Below are 24788 nucleotides of genomic sequence, written 5' to 3' on the forward strand. Positions count from 1 at the left end.
ATGTCAAGCCATCATTAAGTTCGAATTATTAAGCACTGCAACTTTCTCTCAGAAAAACAAATATTGATCTTGGGTAAACATCAATCCACATACTCTCTTTTTGTAATTTATTATCTGTTGAGCAGTAAGCAAATGAAGCCATTTCATTGTTGGGCCATTGAGTTTATGGCAGATTCAACAGCTGTGCTTATACCCCAAGGCAACATGACTCAGTCTGAATGGGAAGTCAATGGTTTATTGGCAGTGCATGGTCTACACCACTCGATTTAACTAGATGACTCTCCAGCAGACTAAAGAAAACAGTGCTATGGCCATATACATTTGCACAAGTCTATACAGTAGTACTGCATCTAACAATTGATAAAAAAAACGGTAGTAGTAGTCGCTCCAAAACGTCTTACATCTTGTAGTTGCGAAGCTTGGGGATGTTCTGGGTGGAAACATTCGAGTATCTATTCCAGCCAAGGTCTGCGGGTGTGTGGGAGCCACAGACCGGTGTTTATGCTGGAAACATTTCTCTGTATTTGATTTGGACCAGACCCATAAAAAGCACAGTAACACTACTCACAATTACAGACTTAGAAAACATCACACCACTATGAGGCTTTCAGATTTATATTTAACCCTGACTGAGGGTATCCCTGGGCAAGGACTTTGCCAAAAATGGCAACACTACGAATACGTAAAAAGAAAATGGTTTTGTCCTTCCATCGCTCTCCTACTCTGCTCCACAATCTTCACAGACAGTTAGAGTGAAGCTATTCTTTGATATACATGCAATTTTAATCTCCCTGGGGCTTCAAATGAATAGTTAAGTACCTTTTGAAAACTTTCTATTATGCAGTCTCCATGAGAGAAAACATTTGAGAGGTGAAAACATTTCACCTTTCCCTTAAACTTTGTAAACTATGTCACAGGTTATATATAGATGTAATAATGTCATAAAATATGAGAAAAAAAGCTTTTTGGACTGCAGAAGCATAAAATAAGACATAAATATTTAGTGTACTTACTTAATACTTTCTGCTCCCCAAAAGCACCGCTTTTTGCACCCTGGAAAACAAAAGAAATGATCTTGTCTTTGGCAAAAAGATCCCCCCCCACACACACACACACACACACTTTTCCTTATAAAGGCATACTGTTCCTGTGCTATTTAATCCAGGATTGAGAAATAAGGATCTTTAATAACCCTATATTCCATCATTCTGCTTCTTTAGTTAATTGAAGGTCAGCATCAGATACTTCTCTCTGAAATGGTGGTTCATTTCATTTGGGATTCATATCAGTCCCTTTGTAGTTTCATGCTTTGAAATGCCACAGAAATTTTGGTGAGTGTTATTCTAAAAGTGATAGTCATGTTTTTCTTTTCAGACAATCAGGTCTTTTCAAAGCTGTATATGATCATACAGTTACCTGCAGATGAGGTTAGGTCTTGAATGAGCTGGTACAAAAGGCCCGCTGATTGTCAGACATTTTGTTCAGTAAATGAAAGTTCTGGAAACACTTGTCTACTCGGCATCAGTCAGGAGCACCTGTTGTTTGTTTTTTTTTTTTAGATTGATTTTATATTTTAATCAAACAGAGAACATGAAGTCCATAATTGTCACTAATTTGATTCCCATCAGACTCTGCTGGCCTTGCTGTGGCTTCAGGAATTAAACAAAAGAGATAATGAGATCCATTTAATCCTTATTACTCTTGGGTGGGGTGTTAGGGGCAGTTGGTGGGGGGCAGTAAAACTGCAGGCTGTCCCAGTGCCAACAGCACATCTGCACAGAGCACAGCTTGTTTCCTGTTCACACTGGTCACGGCCAATTTTTGTGTCCCCCTTTTTTCCATCCCACTCTCCACCCCCCTATTAGCTTTAAATGAGAACAGGCTGGTGATTCTCATCCTTTGAGATTATATCTCCTGGAAGCACACACACACACACATCAGCATATGCACATCAGATGGACTCCTCATGGCCTCTCCACAGTAACGCACATATGTGCACAAACATACACATGAGAAATGTGTCTCTTTGAAAGACTAATGCAGGAACTCCATATGGTTTTCTGCTTGGTCCACTCCCCTTCAGTTCCACTTAATTTTGCCCCCTCTCCAGGTTTGATAATCTGATTTAAGTGTTGTTTACTATTACTCTAACGCCTGGGGTCTTTTGTAGATAGCATGTTTTGAGTTTGTTAACCCTTACGTGAGGAAAACTCTCTTGATTAAGTCTATCAGCAATGTGAGGTGGAGTCATCCTCAGCTCAGAATAAGATCTATTCAGTGGCCTGAATGAGGCTTGTGAACATTTGGAAACCATTTCATCAGTTTTTCTGCAATGTAACATTTTACTTTTAGCCAATTACAGCTGTCGTCATGTTGTGATTGTTTAACTGACTTTAATGTTATAAAACTGAAATAAGTGAAGTTTGAAAATGAGTTTTTCAATATGGGCTATCCATAAAAGTCAGGGTCAGTTTTATTCTCACTACTACTATATGTACAGGACACACAGGAGACTGAACAGTTAGTTAACAAAAATTCAATTGAAAAATAAGAAATTTTAGGGTTAGGGTTAGGATAAAGAATAATATATCCAGCTAAAAACGTCAAGGCACATGAGTGGTTTAAATGTTTTGTGGTATCTGCAAAATAGTGCAATTTTTATACATTGTAAATATATAAAATATATACAGAATATACAGACTGTTAAGTAGTCTTGATGTGATCTGAAAATATTTCATGCTGAAAGTTATATAGTCGCATAAAATAGAGTAAATAAATACTAATTACTAAAAATCCACTTTCTGAACCTAGGCAGCTTTCCCCCTATAAAAGATTAAATCACTCTTACTCAGTCGATCATATGTCCATAGATAAAGCATATCATATATGTTTGATACATGCTTTTACAGATTAATCTGTGCACCTTTCTTTGTGGAGTTTGTGTGTTCTCTTTGTGCTGGTGTGGGTATTTTTTAAAGGTCTTCTGGTTTCCTGCCACAGTCTAAAGACATGCATGTAAGATGAGTTTAGATTTCTGACCATAGATATTAGAGTGCATGGTTATCTCTTTTTGTGGTGATTCTAACTTTATCCGTTCAGAAAAATTTAAATGGAGTAAACAATGAATTTGGTGAATAAAATGTAATAATAATTACTATTATCCATGTTTTCTCCACTTTTGTAAGATGAATACTTAGTTGTATTACCATGCATTCATATCAATAGCTTCAAAGGAAAATGGAAACCTTGTTTTTGATATTTGTTGCCATGGTAATTAAAAGTATCAGAGCTGCATTGAAAATATTTTTTTCTTTTCTTTTTTTTTTTTTTTTTAACACTCATGTACCCTCATCCTTAACTGACCTCCAACATATTCAGACTTAATGGAACTATCTGTGATCAGTTGTTTTGAAACCAAAAAGTTTCAAACTAAATCACGTCATAGTTTTTTTCAATCTGTTTTCTGGAAAGGTTTGTTGTTCTTGCTCAGCTCTTTCATTAACAGAGTTTGAGAAGATGAGCCTGGTGACTATTTTATTGACATTCCACAAAAAAGAAGCAAATATATATATATATACAGCAGGGCATAGAAATTTGAGTATGACAGAAGCGAGTGCAAATTGTATTCTGAGTGAACCACAGTTTCTGCTTTGATCAGACTTGAAAAGAATGTATTGGTTTCCACTTGAGGTTTGAAAAAGCTTTAGTACCATATTTTAGTTTAGTCACCATATTTTAAGAGATTTTTAGTTTGTTTCCGAGGACATGCAGATAATACTGTCTATTGTGTATCTAGTTTACCTACATAGTGAATTTGCACAAATGGTTCGTAAAATGTTGTTTTGTTAAACATTTAATGAAACATACGCCATTTTTTGTACTAAATCTATAGGGAAATCCATGTGTAAATTATCTTTAGGACCTGCATCATAGTCACATTTGTCAAAGTCAGCTTCATTCACATTTATGTGAGATCAAGGCTAAACTGACCATGCTGTGTGTGCTTGTTATGTTTTGTCATGGGAGGGAACCCTGCCCACTAAATTTGAAATATCCAGAGTATTTCAAAGGGACATAGGGTTGGCTTTGTGGTTATAGACTGTAGTAAATATTTCATTAACATGGTCTTCATGTGTTGGTCATGTATGGTTTGAACAAGAAAGAAGTCCGACTCCTCTCAGTTTGGGAACCCATTCTCTAAAATATTTGTTTAATTAATAAGTAATAACCCAAATAATGATACTTTAGTATCATCAATAAATAGAGGAAGTATTAGTGTCACAATTTTACTGAGACTTTTCATAAAGCACATTTTACAAAACTGGAGTCTGTAAATGAATTTGATAAAGTAGGTGATTTGAGTCTTCAAATATACGCATCTTTGTGAAGTGTCAGAGGTTCCATCTGTTGCTCATGTCTTTAAAAACGACTTATTCTACCCTAGGCCAAGAAAAAGATTAGGTTTTCCTGTGGGCTGTGAGATTTTTTTTCAGCTCTATTGTGCTATCACGGTATGGAACAGATCACAGAGGCCTGTTACAGAACTGAAAATGACTCCTTATCACAGACCTCCCACAAATCCATTAAAGTCTCATCTGATTGTTGCTGCTGCTTACTTTCAGAGATTGCTTTGTACACCTTGCAATCCATCAAATACAGTTGTCCTGAAGGTTAAAAGCAAACTGTCGAACTCTAAGTCAAAGGTGAAAAAAAGAATATATACTATAATTGAGGAGGGCCAGAACCCGATGGAAAACAGTGCAGCAGCATAAGTAGACAGAACAGAGAGGAGTTTTAAAGACCAGATAGAGGTGAGCACAACTCTTCTTAAATAGAGAACAGGCTGAGACCAAAATGAAGGGCCACAGAGCCAAACTGCATCTTTTCTTTTGACGTGGTGAACCAGACTTTCATGGGATGAGTGGCTGTCCACAGCATCTTAAGTTTGCCATAAGCTCCAGATGTGCCAACCTTAACTGAAGCTGGAAGTGTTTTACTGGCCCTTGGGACTGCAGATGCTAAATGCCATCCAGCATAATTCATCGGTGCCTCTGATTTTTCAGAGCCATTATTCTCCCTCCCTTCCCCAGACTGTTGCTGGGTAGACCAATTAATTCTGTATTGTTGCTCATAAAGACCAGCTGGATCTCTGAGCCACTCATGTATCTCAGAGTTACTTTAAGAAAAGAAAAGCAAGGATGTGACTGTTTTGTCATGCATTACATGGCTTCTAATTGAAGACCAGGGCTGAGTTCATGGAAATTGAATGATTACTGCAAAGATGGGGCTCAACCTGAGCAAGCAATTTAGACTCCAGCTTTCAGGGCAAAGAGGAAATCAACAACAGAAGTTGCTAAGGAGGTGGCCTTCCTGTCGAACAGCAACCTTGACAGCTGTTCATCAGAGAGGAGGAGGGGAAAAAAAGGGTACAATCATGCTGTTATTGCAGCTTACATTACTTTTCCTCAATTTTACAATTTTATGTAATTACAAATCCACTCCGATCTTTCACTTTAATCCAGAAAATCAGGAGATCTGGTTCGAGGTAGCTGACTTTGGCCTAACATAACCTATGAACAGGGTGGGGCGTGGGGGAGGGGATTCAGCAGAAAAAGTTGATGTAAGCTGCCTGAACACATCAAAGGTAGACCAAGAATGGGGTCATGTCATAACATTCACAGTGTCATGACATGTTTAGCTCTCTATTAGATGTGGAAAACCCCATCAGAGAAAACCAAAGGGTTGACATCACTGAGCGACAGAGACATGCTCGCTTCTATATTAATGCACTCAGTGGGTTGAGGTTAAACTCTCAGCCTCATAGAAGCAAATTCAATTTTCAACTCAAGCTTTACTAATTTGAACCGTGCATTGCATTTATTGGGATGTCAAGGATTGTCCCACAGATTGGTTACATTATTAAAATTGTCTTCCTTAATATACATACCTCTGTTTTGCATCACCCAGACAGCTTACTAAACAGAAGGACAGCAACTCACTGGAGATGTCCTGTGAACAGTGGCTGCAGATACTATGGGACCTGTGGGCTGTAGGGCAGGACCCCTGTAGATAAAGTTTGCTCTGGCACAATTCTTATGGATGCTTGATTTAGATTTAGATATGGAGTTAGGAGGGTAGATTAACAAATTAGGCTTTTTATTATGTTCCTGAAACTGTTCTTGAGCAGCTGACAAAGTTTGGCATGTACATTGTTCTGCTTGGAAAGCTGAGAGATGTTAGCATTGGTGATGGGCTTGGCATATAAACACCTGGGTTGAAGTCTCAGCTGCCACAGTACTTCATGACATTTTCTCATGACGTGTTATGGTAAAATACAGCATGGCTCTGGCTTTTTTTTTTCTTTTTTGGGGGACTTTCTTTGTACTATCTCAGTCAAACATTGACTTGAAGACATTGCTGACCACTGATTCAGTAGAAAACCATCACAGGAATCATTGTAGGATATGTGCTAGGACCTAATAAACAGCTTTTTCTTTCTTCTAAGGAGCTGGGTTTAATCCACAATGGAAGCTTTGAAATCCACACTGTGGCCTGTCCCAGAAGTACTAACTGTCTCTCAGTTTGGTAGCAGATAAAAGAATACAGCGTCAGCTCGATAAAGTACGAGAAATGAGAGGGTCTTTCAAGAAGTGTCTACTAATAGCTGTTAGTAGCATGATTTTGGGCCTTTTGCTGCCTTGCAGCCAGGACTGATGGATTCCTATGGAATGAATCTCAGCATGAATCTGAGCAGAGTGGGTCATGCAGCAAGATAACAAGCACATGAGTCATTCTACCAAAGAACAACAAAGAACAACAAAGTAAAGTCTTAGAATGACCAAATCAAAGTCCTGTCATAAATCCAATTGATCGCAGATTTGAAGCTTCTCTGTATAGTGGAATTGTTTGAAGTTCTTCTAAGCTTTGGTTACAGTTGTTTCTGCACATGCAGGTCACCTTAGACACTGAAAGCAATTGTTCACATACAGTAATTTTGCCATTCAAAAGTATGCAATATTATATAATTTTCAGTGATTTAGTATTACTAAAAAAAAAACCTTAATGAAGATGAATAGATTGGTTTCTCTTTATTTAGCTTAGGGCCTTTGTGAAAATCTAACGATGTTATGGTCATATTTATGCTGGCATATATGACAATTTGAAAGGGTTCACAGACTCTCAAATACAATTGTGTGGAATGTGTTTAGTTTACGCTGCAGGCTTGCTCATCTCCCTTGACTGTATGACTAAAATTGACATATTTTATATTGAAATATATTCATTTATTAATGAATCAAAGCACCTGAAAATGCATTTTGACTGTGTTGCCTGACGTCCAGCAGCTGGGTATACTGTTGCTTGGTGCATGCTCAATTTGTTTATTATTCCCTCTTCACCAGTTATGAATACCTCTCATGTAGTAGAAAAAGTCTCATTGACACACACAAAGGAGAGAAAATAAACCATTTGAGCCTTCAGGCCCAAATAAGCAAGTGGGTGGCAGAGGTAGTACAGGTGCAGAAGTATGATCGATGGCATACTTCACAATGTATACTTAAAACATTCAAGGGCCCTTCGTAGCCCCTGTTGAAAGAGCCAACCTGAATGTCCCACTTACTGTCATTTATCTGTGCCAAAGACAAGCGCAGATATAAGTGTGAAGATAACATACAGATTCACCTTTTTCTGGCCTCGTGCTGAATTTCACTGCATTGGTGGAGATATTAAAAATCTCATATGGTGCTTTTGTATCAAGCCATAAGGGGAGAGACAGAATCTACTCATATTCATGCACATTTTACACACACTCTTTCATCCAAGGAGCTCTATTATCACAGAAAAGCTCAATAAAGCCACATGAGGTCTTTAACAAAGCTTTTGGCAGACAGAGCTTTGAGCTGTGTGCTCTCCCTGCGGAGCAGACCACCCCCTCCGACTGTTCCAAAAAAAATATTAAAAACACACAGGCAGGCCCACATTCTCCCAAATTTATGGGTGTTACAAGTCTTGCAAAGGAAGCACTTTTTGAGTTGAATTTTTATGATCCCCTGTCTCATAAAATATGTCTCATCATATCTCCCTATTTCCATGTGGAGAAAAGTCACGGGGACCCTGAGCTGTCTGCGTGCTGATGGAGATTTAGAGAGCCTTAGTGGTTCATTGATTTTTTTTTTCTGATTAGCAGTAATTACCACTGATTACATCAGACTGAGGAGGGTCCTTATGGTCGACCTCAGTCATCTTCCTCCTTGCTCTTTTTTTGTGTCACTCACAAAACATTTCTCCCATTCGCAGGTATCCATTCCCCACAGTATTCAGCAGCTGCAGCAAGAAGGACCTTACAGCTAGTTTTGAAAAAGGAGTTGGGATGTGTCTATTCAACATGCCAGAGGTTAAAGTGCTCTATGGTGGGCAGAAATGCGGCAACGGCTACGTGGAGGAGGGAGAGGAGTGTGACTGCGGCGAACTGGAGGTGAGGCTGCTGTAGGTCACCATAAACAAAGTCTTTTTTTTTTCAATCTCCAGACCTCCCACAACTTCAGCCCAAAATCTCTTTCTTGGTTCTCATAAATCATTGTTAATTATATTTCCCACACTTTTGAAATGAAAAATTAGAGAGGGGTTTCTGTAGCTCTCGGCGAAACTATGACACAAACCAGCATCTCCCAGAGTAAAAACAAACTGTTTCCAATCTAACAGCACAGGACTTTCGTAAACACATCCTTGTGAAAATGGGTTCAAGATAGCGGTGGAATTTATTCAGTTGGTGCACTGAAGAGGTGTTTGGGAAGAGGCCTGTCTCCTTGTGATAGATGTCACTTAGAGGAAACACAGCTGACAGTTTCACCCTGTCAGCTGGTGGATTATTGAAGTGAATCTGCATTGGCATCCACGTATGTAAAGGTGGCACAAGTCGCTAACTGTTCTGACTGCAGGATGAAAAAGCAGTTAACCATGATGCATCTGACAATTAGCACAGGCTGGCACATGAAGGAGACATCTATTCTGTTTTGGAAAAATCTTTTGAATTACATAACAGCCTAACTGAGAGAATGCCCTGTTGTCTTTTGTGGTTTGTTAATATCTTTATTTGTGAGCCCTCAGGGTTCAGGGTCAAGTTGAAAGTGGCCTTGTCCTTCAAAACAAAGAACTACCATAAGCTCCCGGGCTTGAGCCAACTGCAGTAATCAAGCTCTCCACAGAGTTGAGCAGCATTATGCCAAACCAGGCCACATCAGACTGCTCAGACAGCATATCTCTCCACCATTAAAGCCTCATTAAAAGTGCGGGTCCTATTCCTCACAATCACAGGCTACTTCTTTTCAGGGGGACTCGTCTGCCTCTTTTGGCCCCTGGGACCATGGGAAAGGCCCTTAATGGTTTTCAGGCTGATAGAAGTTCTGGAAGGTCCATCATGTCAGCTGTGTCCCCTGCCAGCTCCATCCTTCTACTTATCCCTGACTCTTACTGCACTCAGCTGCACATTTTATTCAGACTTTAAAGGCAGAAGGGAAAGAGCTGGGCCTCGCGGGTCCAGTCAACCTGCCTCTGTGTGAGATCATACAATTAAGCCCAAAATTATTCATGCCTATGCCAAATTTTGATTTACAATAAATTTTTATTGACCCATAAGTTTCTTCTGGCTGGAAATGACATTAACAAACCAGGCTGAGTTGTTACATTAGAGATGTTTTCATGACAATTTACAACTATTTCTATAGTTTGTTTTTTTCTCATTCTTACTAAAACTACCATGTATTAAATTATTCATACCATTTTTTTAGTAATCAATGCTGAAGCCTTTATTTGGCAACAGTCAAATATTTCTCATAACTACCAACAATTTCTCCATTGGGATTCTGGTGCATTTCTCTGTGATGACCATCTCCATGTCTTTGAGGTTAGAGAGAGTCCTTTTCATCACTCTGGACTACAGTTCCCTCCACAGATTTTGGAGGAAATTCGAGTCTGCTCAAAACTGCTAATATTGCTCTCTGTAAACCACTTGTTGACCACTTTGGTTGAATGTTTTGGATCATTCTCTTTGGAAAGCCCAGTCCTGCCTAATGGCTGGTGTTTTCTTCTTAAATCATAAAGCATTCATCTTTTTTTAAGATCAGGCTATATAGACTGGGCAGAGTCAGCAACCAACCAATCATTTTTTTGGCTAAACTGTATATGCACAAGCAGACTCACAACCACAAAAATACATTATTCTGTATCCATATGAGTTGCTGACTGGTGCATTGCATGGATCTTGATATCAGCTAACACTAGACAGATGGTCCTGCACGGTGAAATGGAAAATGTTACAGAAGGCGGTGTGGTGCAGATACTGCCCATCTCTCTCTGCATGCCAGAAAGGATGATTCAGGGATATCCCAATATGTTATTTTTATGATTACATCTTTATCCAAAGTAAACATTTCACATGCCATGCTAAAAATGTTCAAGGTTTCCAAGGTTTTTGTTTTTGTGTTGTTGGTGGTGTTATTTGTTGTAAGGTATTGAATCTACTTTTTGACTTTTGAGCATGTCATACTAATATATTCCGAACAGCTATCAAGATAAAGAAAAACCTTGTATCTAAAACGTCTAAGTGCCATGATTAAAATAAGTGACTACATTTTCAGATTAAAAAACTGCTTAGACTTTAGCTGTTTGATACATTAGTATTCAGAAAAATGACTTTGGCAGGAACAATTCCTAAGTGAGTCTTATTTTATGTTGCCATTGACGATCACAGTAACACCTCTGTGCAAGGAGGTTGCATGATTAGTTTGGGAGAGGTTGTGTATATCTCTCTGTGCTGCTGAATTAGAGGACTTTCTGCACCATTTCCATCTTTTCTCTCCTCTTGATTTTACTATATCCTTTGCCATTCAGTTTATTTTGTCAGAGGTCTGACAGAGTTTTTAAATCCAGTCAGATGGAAACGTTTTCAGAAAACTCGAAAATGTTGTTTCATCTTGTGTGCCAGGTATTATTAGTTGCCACGGAACACAGTCCTGCCAGGGCTCTCTGATAACAAAGTCTGAGCTTTCTTGCTCTGAGGGTAAATTTGATCTCTGTGCATAGTTAATTTTGCTGTAATTTTACTCTTTCTGACTTACATTTGCTTTCTCCGTTTGCCTTCTTTTCCATTCTTTTTTGTATTTGAAGGAATGTATGAATCCCTGCTGCAATGCTACTACTTGCACTCTAAAAGGAGATGCTGTCTGTGCACATGGACATTGCTGCCAAGACTGTCAGGTAAAACATACCCTGCTTAGCCATGTTTGAATATTTTTACTGGCATTTTGATACCTTTGACAGATTTTGCATTTTATAATGAAATTTTAACAGAAGCACATTCTGGATCAGTACATATTCGTCTGAGCTTGACTCTTTCTTCACGTGTTTTGCTGTCTACATTTGTGTGTAGCTGAAGCCAGCGGGTACTCCATGTCGTGAATCCAGTAACTCTTGTGATCTGCCAGAATTTTGCACTGGCACCAACCCTAACTGTCCATCCAACGTCTACCTTCACGACGGCCACTCCTGCCAAAATGTTGACGGCTACTGTTATAACGGCATATGCCAGACCCATGAGCAACAATGTATCACACTGTGGGGCCAAGGTACGTGAAATACCTTTTTTACTGCCCCATTTTGACCATGAATGGTTCAATAATGGTGGCGAGCTTTTGAAGATGTTTTATTGTATTTTGCAGGAGCCAAGCCAGCTCCAGGCATCTGCTTTGAAAGGGTCAACTCAGCAGGAGACCCTTATGGAAACTGTGGCAAGGATTCGAAAGGTTCTTTTGCCAAATGTGAAGTGAGGTAAGAGCTGATGTTTCCATAGAAACCAATGAATGCATTCAGCTGTGGCATGCGATGAGGGAGCACACACTGTACTGACCATAAATAAATTGTTCCCAGCATGAGCATATGTCAGGTCATAACAGGTCTTTTATTTGTGTTAGAGACTGGAATCGTATGCTTAAGACCATTACAAAACTGGCTGTCACATTTAAAAATGGAACTGATTATCAGTTACAGCCGTAATTATGGGATACACAGTCATTTTGTCTAATGCAGCAAGTTCTATCTATGAAATTGCTTCGGTCCTAATCTTAAAAACAGCACAAACAAGCTGCTAGATCTGTTTAATTGGACCGCAGGGGTGAGAGGAAAAATCATAGCACAGGGAACTTATATCAGGAAAGACATTAACATGTAATCCAGTTTTTGAAATGTTTTTTTTTCTTCTTGTTTGCTGTGTATACAGAGATGCTAAATGTGGCAAAATACAGTGTCAAGGAGGAGCCAACCGCCCAGTAATCGGCACCAACGCTGTTTCCATAGAAACAAACATACCCCTGCAGGAAGGGGGAAGGATATTGTGCCGGGGGACACATGTCTACTTGGGTGATGACATGCCCGATCCCGGCCTTGTCCTGACGGGGACTAAGTGTGGAGATGGAATGGTGAGAGCTGAAGCCTGTGACAGTTACAAACAGTTAGATACATGTTTTCGGATACTTCGTGTGAGAATATTGTATTTTCCTCTCCACTTCATTTATCATGTGGTGCAGTACAAATAACAGTTTTGTAAACCCTAATTTTCAATGTTTGTTCAAAAGTATGACATAGAATATCATCTTATTTTCACATGAGTCATAAAAGTGGATAAGGACAACAAAGTTAGTAATAATGATAAGGCAAAAATCTTACCTTTTTAAAAATGGATTAAATTGATCAAATGGAGATATTGAGCAGCAGAACTTCCAGGATTAGTGTTTGATTTTGATGTTAAATCATGCAGGTGTTTTCTGTTAATGGGCAGACAACTGAGAGTGGATGCACCTTTTCTTAATAGCAGAGATCTAACTAAGTGTGATCTTTGCAGCATGTTTGAGAAAGTGTAATATGACACAAACAAAGCAGATTTACTAAGGACCAGTATGGCAGTATGTTAATCAGTACCTTGATATATTCTAATAATTCTGTAAAGATGACATTTTTTTTAATATACTGTATGAATAGTGTCATTTTTATTTTGGAAATCAAACAACCAGGAAACAAGCAACATCTCTAACCCTATGATTGATAGTTAACCCACAGTTTCATTAAGACCACTGCTGCAGTTGATGGACAGTTACCTATAAACGAATCAAACTTCATACCAGAGAGAAAAAGAAAATGATACATTTGAAATTTGAAAAGTATGTACTCAAAGATATTTCTTTAAAGAGCATCGAGTACAAAGGTGTTCCTTTACTTGTAATATTTAAAGTACATGTGACAGTTCTTTTTCTTCTTTTTATTTTACTGCAAGACTTCACTTTTGTTAAGACCTACTCGAATGGATTACCCGTTTGCTCAGAATTTGAGCGGAATAAGGACTGTGATGTGATGGGCCATGACTAAGATTTTTCAGGGAGTGCACTCTTGTCATTTTGGACTTGCACTAAATTACATATTTAATTGACTCAACATTATTCAGTCTATTGGGCATCTCCCAGTGGTGATGAATTTAGCCAGTGGTCACTTCACTGATTCAGTTTTTCCATTTAGTGTAATTTACTTCACTGTAAACCTCCGCCCATAAGGATCCAGCCTCTGCCCTCAAGGGTTCTACCATTACTTTGTGTGCCAACTACGGCTCATCCTTACATTTAGTCTGAATATATTTGGGTGTAGTGCCTTCAAGGAATTGTACAATAACTTTTAAAGAATTAGCTGTGATATATTCTTGAGAAGTCCCTGTGGTAATGTAATTATATTTAATGCTATTCTGATTTAAAGCTGAAGTGGCTTGTCAGTGGCAAATTAAGTGGAACGGCAAGCTGAATATGGTTGTTTTTTCTCCCTGAGAAGTTGAAAGGTATTAGAATATCACTGAATCACTCTATCTGAGCTCACACTGTCAGTTTTTAATGTCTTTGTCTGCTTCAGATGTGTCTGAATCGTCAGTGCCAGAACGTCAGTGTTTTTGGTGTGCACGAGTGTGCAGCTAAGTGCAATGGTCGAGGGGTGAGTACAGCATCTATCAGCCTATTTCAATGTTGCAAAGAATCAATGTAATAGCTGTCTATTTCAAAGTAATTCCCACCTCCATTTCTTCGTTACAGAACCTCGTTTAAGCCCAGTGTACATCAGATAGGGAACCAGGACAGTACCTTGCAATCAATCAATGAGAACGCTGAAAGGTTCAATCAATTAGATATAATGATCTCATTTATGTCCAGCTTCAAGTGCCATTCATCATAATCTCAGGCTGCTGTCCTTGTCCTAAAAACTACGTCGAAATCTGTCAGGCAGGTTTTGTTTAGCGAAATGCTGCGAGCAATGACAAACAGTTTGACTTCCAGCTAGGTAGCATAGATATTGAATTTTTCCTAGATCCCACCCATTAAACATCTATGGGTGGTCCTAGTTGAGGTCAGTTATATGACTTTGTGATATTTCATTCACTGACAGGTCCCAGAGGTTTTGGCTGCGACTTGTTAAATCGTTCCTGCATCACAAATACAGAAGAAACGCTTTGTGACTACGTCTCATAGGGTCATATTTGTTTGTGTAGCTCCAGTTAAGACATATGCATAGAACTGAGGAATGTTTTACTCACTAAAACAAAAGGATGTGGGTGCCCCAGGAGACAGGGCACCCCTGTATGAACAAATTAGATCAAGATGTTGCCCAACAGAGAGCTCCTCTCCTGTTCTATATAACCTAGACATGGAATCCCCCTCAACTTTACCATTCCTAGACTCTGCACAACAGGAAGATGAGAGAGTGAGATTATAGCAATGTGATGTTGAGAAAATGGTCTGATTTGTTTATCAGACTTTCTGATTCTGCCTTCTACATGCTGCTCATAGTAATCAAGTTGTGAGTCGTTTTTGACTGTGAAATTGAGAGCTGAAACAGTGTTGAAACAAAATAGAGTATCGTTAATATCTCAAGTAGAACCCCCTAAACATTTTCTTGTTCTATTGTCTAACAAATCAAAAATTGCTATTTTTATTTACATTTTTGTAAAGATAATTTCTTGAAGTTTCTTTTCAGTTGAACAAATCATCCATTTCAAAGCTGCGACTCCTGAAAGAAGAGAAGCATTTTTCACACTTTTGATATTTTCGTTTTTCACATTATTTGTTGGGTTCATTGAAAAACATTCAGTGGATTAACTGATAATAAATTGTTAACGTTATTTGTTGCAACCTGAGTGGAGTCACTCGAGTCTGCATCCAATTTCAAAATCCTCTTTTCTCTGTGAGTAAGTGTTTGTCACTTATTCTGCATATATTCAAGAGATAAGCTGGGAGGAGGAGGGGCTTATCTAATACTCTAATACTTTTTGTATTCTGCAGGTGTGCAACAACAACAAGAACTGTCACTGTGAGGCTCACTGGGCACCTCCCTTTTGCGACAAGACAGGTTTTGGAGGGAGCGTGGACAGTGGCCCCGTCAGACTTTCAGGTCAGACTGAGTAGTTGCAGTTTTGGCTGTGTAATGTTATATGTCTTGGTCATTGAATATTTGACCACACCAGTCAGCCCCAGCATTAAAACCACCTGTGTATGTTTTGTGTAGGATACCTTTGTTTAACTCTTTACCTCCCAGGGTCATTTTTTTCATATTTCATCTGAAAAAAAATTCCTCAAATTCAGTCAGCAAAAGCCCCTGAAATACACAAATTTGTAAATTTCTGACATGGGAAAGACTAGAAATGGCATAACTCACCAGCTGTTTTCGGTCTGAGTTAACAAATGATAAACCCGTGCGTCCAACCATTCTCATCCCAGATTTTATCAAATATCCCAGAGGAAGTGTTCTCGTCCACCACAGTTGCTGTTTTTTCTCCTCAAGGCTTGACTCTTATTGGGACAGCTACCTCAAATTACTCTGATGACAAGATACAACCAAGTTCATTCTCTTCAGTCAGCGGAAACATGTCTGATTCACATGCTAGCTGCTTTTTAAAAGATTGTTTCACATTTTCTTTGCTAGTGAATGGAAACCCAGCTGAATCTGCTAATGTTTGTGAACATGCTCCAAAGATTCCACACGTCTACCAAAGATGAATGATAATGTAAATCCATTTAGGCCCCTTCTACAAATTTGACCTTGTTGGTTGTTTTTTGTAAAAAGTAAAGCCAGACCCAGAACAGGTGGCTTCAGGATGGAAGTGCCTAACAAGGAAAATACTGGCATCAAGGTGAAATTTACAATATTTGCAAGAAAGAAAAACAGTAAAAGTCAAATCTGTAAAAGGAATATAAGTAAGTAAGATTCTAGAATAACAATGTCCTGAGACTTCACATTGTTCCTGTGTGTTTGTGAGCAGACAGCAGGAATCTGACAGTGGGCATCCTGGTGGCTCTCCTCACTGTGCTGGGAGCTGCTCTGATCATCTGCATCAAGAGGAAAACTCTACTGAGCCTGCTGTTCACAAGTAAAAAGAGCCCAATCGAGAAGCTCAGGTGACGATTAAGTCATTTGTAAATATGATATGTTTCCTTTCCAATGCAGCAAAGTTAGTAAATAGTAAAATGTGAGATAGATGATGTTGAAGGGATGTGCTTTCTGTAATTAATTACCGTGATGAATCTGTTTTGATTCCACAATTCAAAACTTGTGTATGATTAACGTGATAAAGTAGTTGATTAGAGATATAGAATTTGTTCTTTGTATTACAGATCAGAAAGTGCTGCAATCAGCGGACCATCAGCTTCAAACCAGCCTCCCTTGGTGAGCACAACATCTCCATCCCGTTCGGCCCCGCCTCTGCCACACAGTGCCACCATCTTCAAGGTCAGTGCAGCAGATCACACGTCTGCATTTGACAGGCCGCCTACCAACAGTCAGATAGATTTACTCTGCAAGTAGTGAAGCCGTTTATACAGAATCTGACTCAAACAAATAGAGGATCAGTGACAGATGATATTACAACCATTCACACAAGTCATTCTCTGCTGGATTGAAGTGTTGTTTTCCCACAAATGGCAGATCATTCAAATCCAATTAAATCATTCCTGTGAATGTGGATGTGTCGGGGAGGCAGTGTAAATGGAATCTGTGGTGAGTGGTGTGTTCAGGATACTTTAATGTAGTTCTTGTCATTAACAGCTATCTGGAGAGGATGGATTTATCTGTGCATTTCTCATGAGAAAATGTAGATAGAGCTGATTACTTGACACAATAATTGAAAGATGGAGACCACTACACCCACATTTCTGTATTCTTTAGCCACTCAACTACTGCCCTGACACAGCTTGTAATAGGAAGTTGATTTAGAGTTGCTGAAGGATAAGAGAAACTGTCAGATACGACGTTTGTGTTGCAGGATGGCACAGCAGTGATACAAGTTGATGTGCATGAGCAGGAGATGATGTTTTCAGTTAGTAGCATGTGGTTTTCATTTGGTAAGAGGCAAAAGGATGTAAGGCTGTTTGATGTAAGCACAGTGCAGGTGAGGTCCTTTTCCAGTGGCCGGGAACTGTGTAAAACTGCCACATGAGTGCATTTGTGTGTGTGCTTTTGTATGTTACATTGTGTTTCTTCCAGTTGTCCACATCTGGTCAGGTCTAAATATGAAGTCGCTCATATTTTGGCTCAGTTCAATGTTGGATCTTACTCAGTGGGAGTGTGTGTGGTCTGTTTTGCTGTGTCAATTTTAGAATCAGCCAAAACAGGGGCTTATGAGACAGTTTCTGTCTTTAATATGTTTCCCGAAGAGGACTTGGGCAGCCAAGTGGGACTGATTGATTTATACATCTTTGACAAAATCAGGAAGCACAGCAGAGGAGGAAGAGGTTAACATGACTGTTTCTGACAGGAAGCAGATGGTTTATCTTCTGACCAACCCTTCTGTTTCTGACTTTCATCTTTTTGCAGTCTCCTCACCGGGGGCCTGAGGCGGGGCTCCCACCAGCCCCCTATCCTTCCCACAGCATGCGCAGACTTCCCCAGTGCCCTCCAGTTCACCTCAGCCACCCAGTCCCCCTGTCTCTCACCTTGTCCCTTTCCCCTGGGCCCAGGCAGCCAAGAGCCCCAGCACCTCCACCTCACCGAGCCCCTCCACCTCACATCCATGTCGCACCCAGGGGGGCATCATTTCGCACTGCGTCACACCATAACTCCTGCAGGATGGTCATGGTGAGAGAATTTCCTGTTTCTTCAGTTGGAAACATTTTATTTGATGATGTTACTCACTGTAATTTCACTGCTGCGTCTGGAGTGCTTTTACCCGCCTCTGCAGCCTGTAATACCTAAACAGAGAAACGATGGTGTTTGCTGCACTTTCAGGTTGGTGTTTTGATGTGGACTGTTTTCATGGTTCTTTTGTGTCCTATAAAAGTATAGGCATGTCGACACTTGCGCAGTCTTAGAAAAATAACAAGGTTAATCCAGGAGCTCGTACCATACTTGCAAGATGTGATTTCTCCAGCACAAATCACCATTTACATATTGAAAATAGAGCCAGTCTTTCACTGAGGAGGAGGCAATGACTGGCGTGAGCAAATATTTCCAAATATCACAGGCTGGTAAACCTGTTGCCACTACTATTCCATGGAGTTTAGTTAGGGTTAGGGTTAGCATTCCAGGCCGTGAAAGTTGAAGGAAACAGGAAGCTAGAGGTTCCAGAAGTTAAATCTCACACATTCTGTGAAAACTTTTATTTGGCTTTTATTCAGCTTGACTGCACCCTTTGAGGCAGCTCTAAAGATAAGAACAAAAGGAAAAACAATTTGACACAAACACAGAATTCAGAGATAATCGGTGCAAGAGTGTTTCATTATCGATCAACAACAAGTGTTGTGAAATATCGCTTCAGTCTCTCTTTTTTACGTATGATAAAAGTATGATAAAAGTATGATAAAATCAGAGAAATTAACAGAAAAGAAAAGACATAAGGAAATTGGGGTAGGTTTGCTTCAGTGTTCTCAGTCAGAAGAAGTCAGATATCTGGCTCCTCAGGTGCAATATCTAGTGAGGCTATCGCAGACAGCAAGGGGTTCCAAACTTTGTCAAAAAACCCTTGGAAAGAACCTCAGCCTCTCTAACTTAAGCTGTATAGAACTTCCTTGATCCAACGATAATAAGATGGCAGCATGGGGTTCTTACAGTTTAGTAAAATTAAGCGCTCAGCCAGTAAGGTACGTAAAGCTATAGAGTGACACAATTCGGCAGATAACATCTTGGTATGTGAGACACCGAAAAGAGCAGGGAGGGGATGGGGCTCAGCCATAACATTGTGCGCCATGTGAAGACTGCCAAATATCTTACACCAGAAGTCCACCAGTTTTGGACATGACCAAAACATGTGCATCTATTACATGCATCTGCAGCATTGGGACAATCTATGGTTAGTGTAATAAGTCCTGTGAATGAGTTTGCATTGAATTAGCCCATGTCGGGCAATTTCTGTGTATTTTCAAGCAACAAATGTGACATCTAAAATATACCTTTAGCTTACAAGAGTTTTGCATCTCTCTAATGGGATTTATGATCCTCTCTTCTTATGCAACTATCACCAAGTCTTTGAGTCAGGAACGCGTCTATGCCTTATTCTTGATTTAGTTCCCTCCATAGACTCTGAATTGGATTTAAGTCAGGACTCCAGCTGGGCCAATCCAAAATGTTGATATATATCAGCATTTTGGAGCCAGCCAGTCAGCCAAAGTACAGACCCGAATCCCATCTCATTCTAGTGTGAAGGGAACTAAAGGCTAGGTTGATGGGAAGGAAAATTTCTTACCTTCAAGAGCTGAAGATCATTGCAAAAATTCCCAAATTACTGTAAAGAAATACAAAAAAGCGTGTTAGCAGTTATAGCAACTTATTTTTGATTACTGTATTATTAATAGTAATATTATATTACATTAATATTATTATGTAATATTGCTTTATTAGATTACTGAGAAGAGGTATGAATAATTTTAGAATAACATCTTTTTTTAAAGAATTTGATAACTCTTCAAACACCATCTTTTCCCACTTTGTTCATTTTTATATGCAGTAAGAAGAAATCCATCAGTGAATGAAGAATTCTCAATTTGCCAGAAATGTTTTTGGTATGAATTATTTCAACTGTAGGTGTCCACAAAATGTTGCTACTGTGGTACCTGTAAGTTGATGTAAAAACAGAAAATGAGGGACAACATAAGAAAAGAGTTCATTAAAAATACCAAACCATCAGAGATGCAAACGTTGAAGAATGTGAGGCAAAATGCAGCATTAATGAAAACATACATTTGAGAAATGATATTATGTACTTTGCTTCAGAATACATAGTGTAAATTGCACAAAGCTCCTTGATTTTCATACACCTGTTCAACAGGTGCCGTGCAGCAGCTCTTGGCAGTGTTTTGATTTTCGGAAGTAGACCCACTCAGCTGCTCCTATTCAAAGTCAGAATGTGAAAGTGATTCCTTTTGGCAGCAGACTTCACCGATAGTATCTTTAGCAGCTGTTTGGCAGCTCAGACATCTTGACAAAGAACATAAAACATAAGTGAAAGCTCTCTGCTGGGGGCATTGAGGCATTGCTTCACTCTAGCTTGTGAGATTTGGGGTCAATTCTGTTTAGCTATGTCTGCAGTCGCTTCATGTGTCAGTTAAACAGCTTATAAGAAACACTCTGTTCAGTTGACTGCAATTGACTTCCCTGCTGTTTGATACTGTTTTGATATTTTTTGGATGAAGCTGAAGCTGGCCTCCTTCATCGTGTGGCAATATTGGCCGTCAGTGTGACGTCTGATGTTCTGCCCTTGCACATCCTTTCTGTCTGTTTTGTTTGTGGAGCCAAGAAGGAGATGAGGGAGTGAATGGAGACCAGCTGAGGTCTAGGTAGCAGCCTTTTGTCCTGACCTCAGTTTTCTAGAGAAGATTAAAGCCACATGATAGCTCCTCTCATCACATGGCGCTTAGAGGGAGAGGCGAGCCCTGGCGCCTGAAAGAGCAGGACTTGAAAAGCACACTTACACAGAAATGTAATGGTCTGTCTCTGTGTGCCCCCTGGTGGAGATTTTCAGTCATTACATTGACCTGCCTGTCCTTTAACAGGAGTTGGAGAAGCCCAGTCCTCCTCAGAAACCTCTCCCTGCTGATCCAAGGACCTCTCGTCTGGTGCGAAGTCCCTCTGTAGTGCAGAGCCACACTGTAGTCCAAGGATCCTCTGCTGTTTGTGGCCCTGTACGTGGTGGCCCCAGACCTGTGCGCCCTGTCCCTCACCCTAACAGGTCTGCTGACAACTTTATTATATATAAACCTATATAAAAGCAAAATTGTGACTGTTATCGCTCACATATTTGTGTCATTTCTTTCTCTCATTAGACCAAGTCCTAAGCAACCTCCAACACTACCAAAGCCTTGCATAATTGCCAACGTTAAATACAGCAGCTGAGACTTTGGCCAAAAGGGACATTGTGGTAATATCTCACAAGGAAATTTTGCACTATGAAAACTCTGACAACCTTAAAAAGATGGTGGCGTCTCTGAGCTTTGAATCGGGAGATTTGCTATGTCCCTTTGGTGCTTTGTCTCTGAATGGTGCTACAAGTCTGAGCTCAGGTACATGTAAAGTATTTATATTCTGTATTTATTGCCACCCAGGTGCACTGTGCCAGACACTTTTACTACACGGTTGCAACTTTGAACTTTTACATTTTTTTTTTCCATATCAACTGATCGTTATGAAGGAGAGGGATTGCAATTAAAAAAAAATTGTGAAAAATACGATAGTTTTAATGAAGGGAACCTTTTGCATTTTGTTTTTGTGTACAATTAAAAAGTGTCTTGTGCAATGACAGATGAGACTTTTCTTAAAGAGGAATGCTCTCCTTAGCATCTTTGAGCCAGTCTGATGAGACTTGAAACGACCACAGAAAAAACACGTAGTGGTGTTACTGCCAGCCTGTTTCATCTCCATCTATGTAATAAAATGTTAAATTGGGAAATGTTGCTGTTTTGCCACTTCCTTTTTATTAACACAAACGAAGAATCTCTCTTGAAGGGATTTGGGCACTGAGGGATGAACTGAACAGAGATCTAAAAGGAGCTGAGCTCAAGAACACATGTGTCTCTCCAGAAAGTGAACTCCTCTGAAAGATTGTGTATTGTAAGGACTTGACTCTATACCTCTCTGCACAAAGGACTCTGATTAAAGAGTGGACTCAATAAGGACTGTGCTCACATGTAAACCGTCGCTGTCTGTCCACACTGTTCATATGTAGATTTTTAAATCATGTTAGGATAGTTTCACTTGAAAAGGACACACTTCTTGCTCTGTGAAGCTCAATGGCTCCTCAGTGTCAGCTACGACTCACAGGCAGTTGTTGATTTCTATTCATTCTTCTTTTTTACTTTTACTTTGGCAATTATTAGTCTTTTTAAAAAACAGTATCCATGCTGTATCCAAAATCCGTAATAAATTGCATACTTGTTTCATAATTCTGGAAGAATGAATATTTTGCAGAATATAATTGCAGTGCAGCATATAAACAGTATATACAATCACACTGGGCAACATTTCCTTTAGACACAGCTGTTCTTTACAAATATTTTGGCTGAAAACTGCTATGGAAAGACTTTTGTTACTTTTGATACTGTTATCTTTATAATAATGCACTAGCTTTGTTTACTTTGCTTTTCCAATGCTCTGCGTCCACGTACTAATAGGCAGCATTTGAGTGCCATCGCATCTCTGTACGTTATGTCTGTAAGTACTATGTATCTTGTGTTACAGGTGAACACATTTTCATGGAGAAATTCTTCTTTTTCTATTATTATGACTGTTGGATACTTCATTTGTATATGAAAGTCAAAGTGTCGGCTCATGGTATTGTGAACACACAAGCAGCATTAGTAAAACTGTTTTTCAACCACAGAGGAATGTTTGTCTTTGATTTTTGTGCACTTTTTTTTCACAGCAAGACAGTCGACAAAAAACATTCTCCCTCTGGTTCCTGAGTTTAAACTGTTGTCTGTTTGAATTGAACACAGAGACATGTTTCCTACAGTGTCACATTTTAAAATCGTAACTGCTTTAAATGTACAAAAAGTAACCATTTTGTTTAGAGATTTCTGGAGTTTCTTATATTTGAGTCAAACTGCAACAACAACAACAAAAAGAAATTGAATCGCTTTAACACAAGTAATTTACCTTTTTTCATTGGTATTTATTAAGTCTTTATACTGGTTCAACTTTAACAACGACAGCTGTGACAGCACAGTTTATTTTAACAGTCTGAGCGTCCGTCGAAAAGAAATTTGACAAAATCTCTCTAAGTGTTTCAAATAATGTTTAAATCCATACATTTAAAGGATTGTATGTGTTTGTTAGGAACCACTTGCATCAAAGTGTCTTTACATAAAATCCTAAAGTAAATGCACGTGGAAATAAGGACATGATGGGTTCTAATCCTACACATCAACACAAGAACATTTTGTGTCTAGCGTTTGAACGCTTTGAATTTGAACTCATGTCATGTCAAGTTTATATATATATATATATTTATATATATATGTTTATTTAGCAAAAGCTGACCAAAGTGATTCATAGTCAATAATAATGCACAGACAGAAAGTCAAATTAGTAGAAAAAAAGAGGAGATTAAAGTATAATACAATGCAAACAATCAATTCAGATATTATATTCTACTCGGGTCAAAAGCCAAAGAGGTTAGATATGAAATATAGAAGATATCTGCAGTCTGATCAGTGCATAGTTAGAAAGGGAAACTGTTCCACAGATTTGGGGCAGCCACTGCAAAAGCTGCAGTGCTCTTACAGGGTGTGGATGTTGAGAAGAGCAGATAGATAAGATGGTGCCAATCCATTTAAAACTTTAAAAGTAAGCAATAAATGGTAAATTCTCCATCGTAGAATTGCATTATTGTTATTCGTGTGTTCGTGAAAAGGCAGGAAACTACTATTGTAGTCAGTTTTTGTTTTCATTATCGGATGATTTGTATGTTTTACTCCATTAATTGAAAGCTTAGTTTGCAAAAATTCAAAAACTAGTTGCCAATTTAGAAAAGGCTTTGCAGTTAACATTGGAAGAATAAGTATTTAGTTCCTTGGGTGACAGTACCAATATAACAGTGATAAAATACTGAAGTAAAAGTCCTGCCTGAAAATACTGAATATGTCTGAGTAAGTCTTGATTCCTCCAGCTGACATTGTATATGAAATTTGTATATGGAATAGTCATATTTCAAAGATACAGTCCTGTAAATTAATTTACAGAATCATCAGTCTGTGAGCAGCATGTTTTGGTTGTATTTGCTGTAAGTGGAGCCATGTTGAATTCATTTACACACAATTATTTAGATGGACACTACTTAAGTCTGAAGAGTCTTCAGATTATTACAGGAAGAAAAAATAACTAAATTTAGATAAATAAATCTAAGAGGATGATTATTCAAGATTCTACTCTCTTCACAGAATATGAGGAGACACAGTTTAAGCTTTGTTTATTTAAATGCTTGGGTTGGCGCATACATCACATTCATTTATCCATATCCAAACATCATCGTCATGGTTATATAGGCTTATAGATTAATCCCATTAATCACATTCTTGCATAGTTAATATAGTCAATACATTTAAAATACTTATTTTCCATAGTGTTGGTGACTTATATGTATTAATTACCATATATTGTTCCAGTGCCTGTTGTACATGTTGACAAGTTGACTCTGTACCTTTGGTAGCTGCTTTCTGTATTGGTGCAGAGGCAGCACTTCTATGCACATACACGTCAAAATGTTCAAATCATATCCACAAAATCTGTTT

The 24788-nt window shown here is 38.9% G+C and overlaps 1 protein-coding gene across 1 annotated transcript in view; it reads left to right on the plus strand.

Moving 5' to 3' along the window:
- LOC140278487 (disintegrin and metalloproteinase domain-containing protein 12-like) overlaps window positions 1-22878 on the plus strand; it is an 81421-nt gene extending 58543 nt beyond the window's left edge. The window contains exons 12-23 of the mRNA XM_072373504.1: window positions 8296-8473; window positions 11164-11253; window positions 11426-11621; window positions 11715-11823; window positions 12272-12470; window positions 13942-14019; window positions 15360-15468; window positions 16337-16472; window positions 16689-16803; window positions 17887-18147; window positions 21057-21232; window positions 21327-22878. Coding sequence (XP_072229605.1) covers window positions 8296-8473; window positions 11164-11253; window positions 11426-11621; window positions 11715-11823; window positions 12272-12470; window positions 13942-14019; window positions 15360-15468; window positions 16337-16472; window positions 16689-16803; window positions 17887-18147; window positions 21057-21232; window positions 21327-21396 — 1717 coding nt within the window. The 3' untranslated portion in view covers window positions 21397-22878. The remainder of the gene's footprint in view (window positions 1-8295; window positions 8474-11163; window positions 11254-11425; window positions 11622-11714; window positions 11824-12271; window positions 12471-13941; window positions 14020-15359; window positions 15469-16336; window positions 16473-16688; window positions 16804-17886; window positions 18148-21056; window positions 21233-21326) is intronic.
- Window positions 22879-24788: the final 1910 nt, after the last annotated feature.

This window comes from Leuresthes tenuis, unplaced genomic scaffold (genome assembly GCF_036924035.1).
Source record: "Leuresthes tenuis unplaced genomic scaffold, fLeuTen1.0.hap1 SCAF_20, whole genome shotgun sequence".
NCBI lineage: Eukaryota > Metazoa > Chordata > Actinopteri > Atheriniformes > Atherinopsidae > Leuresthes > Leuresthes tenuis.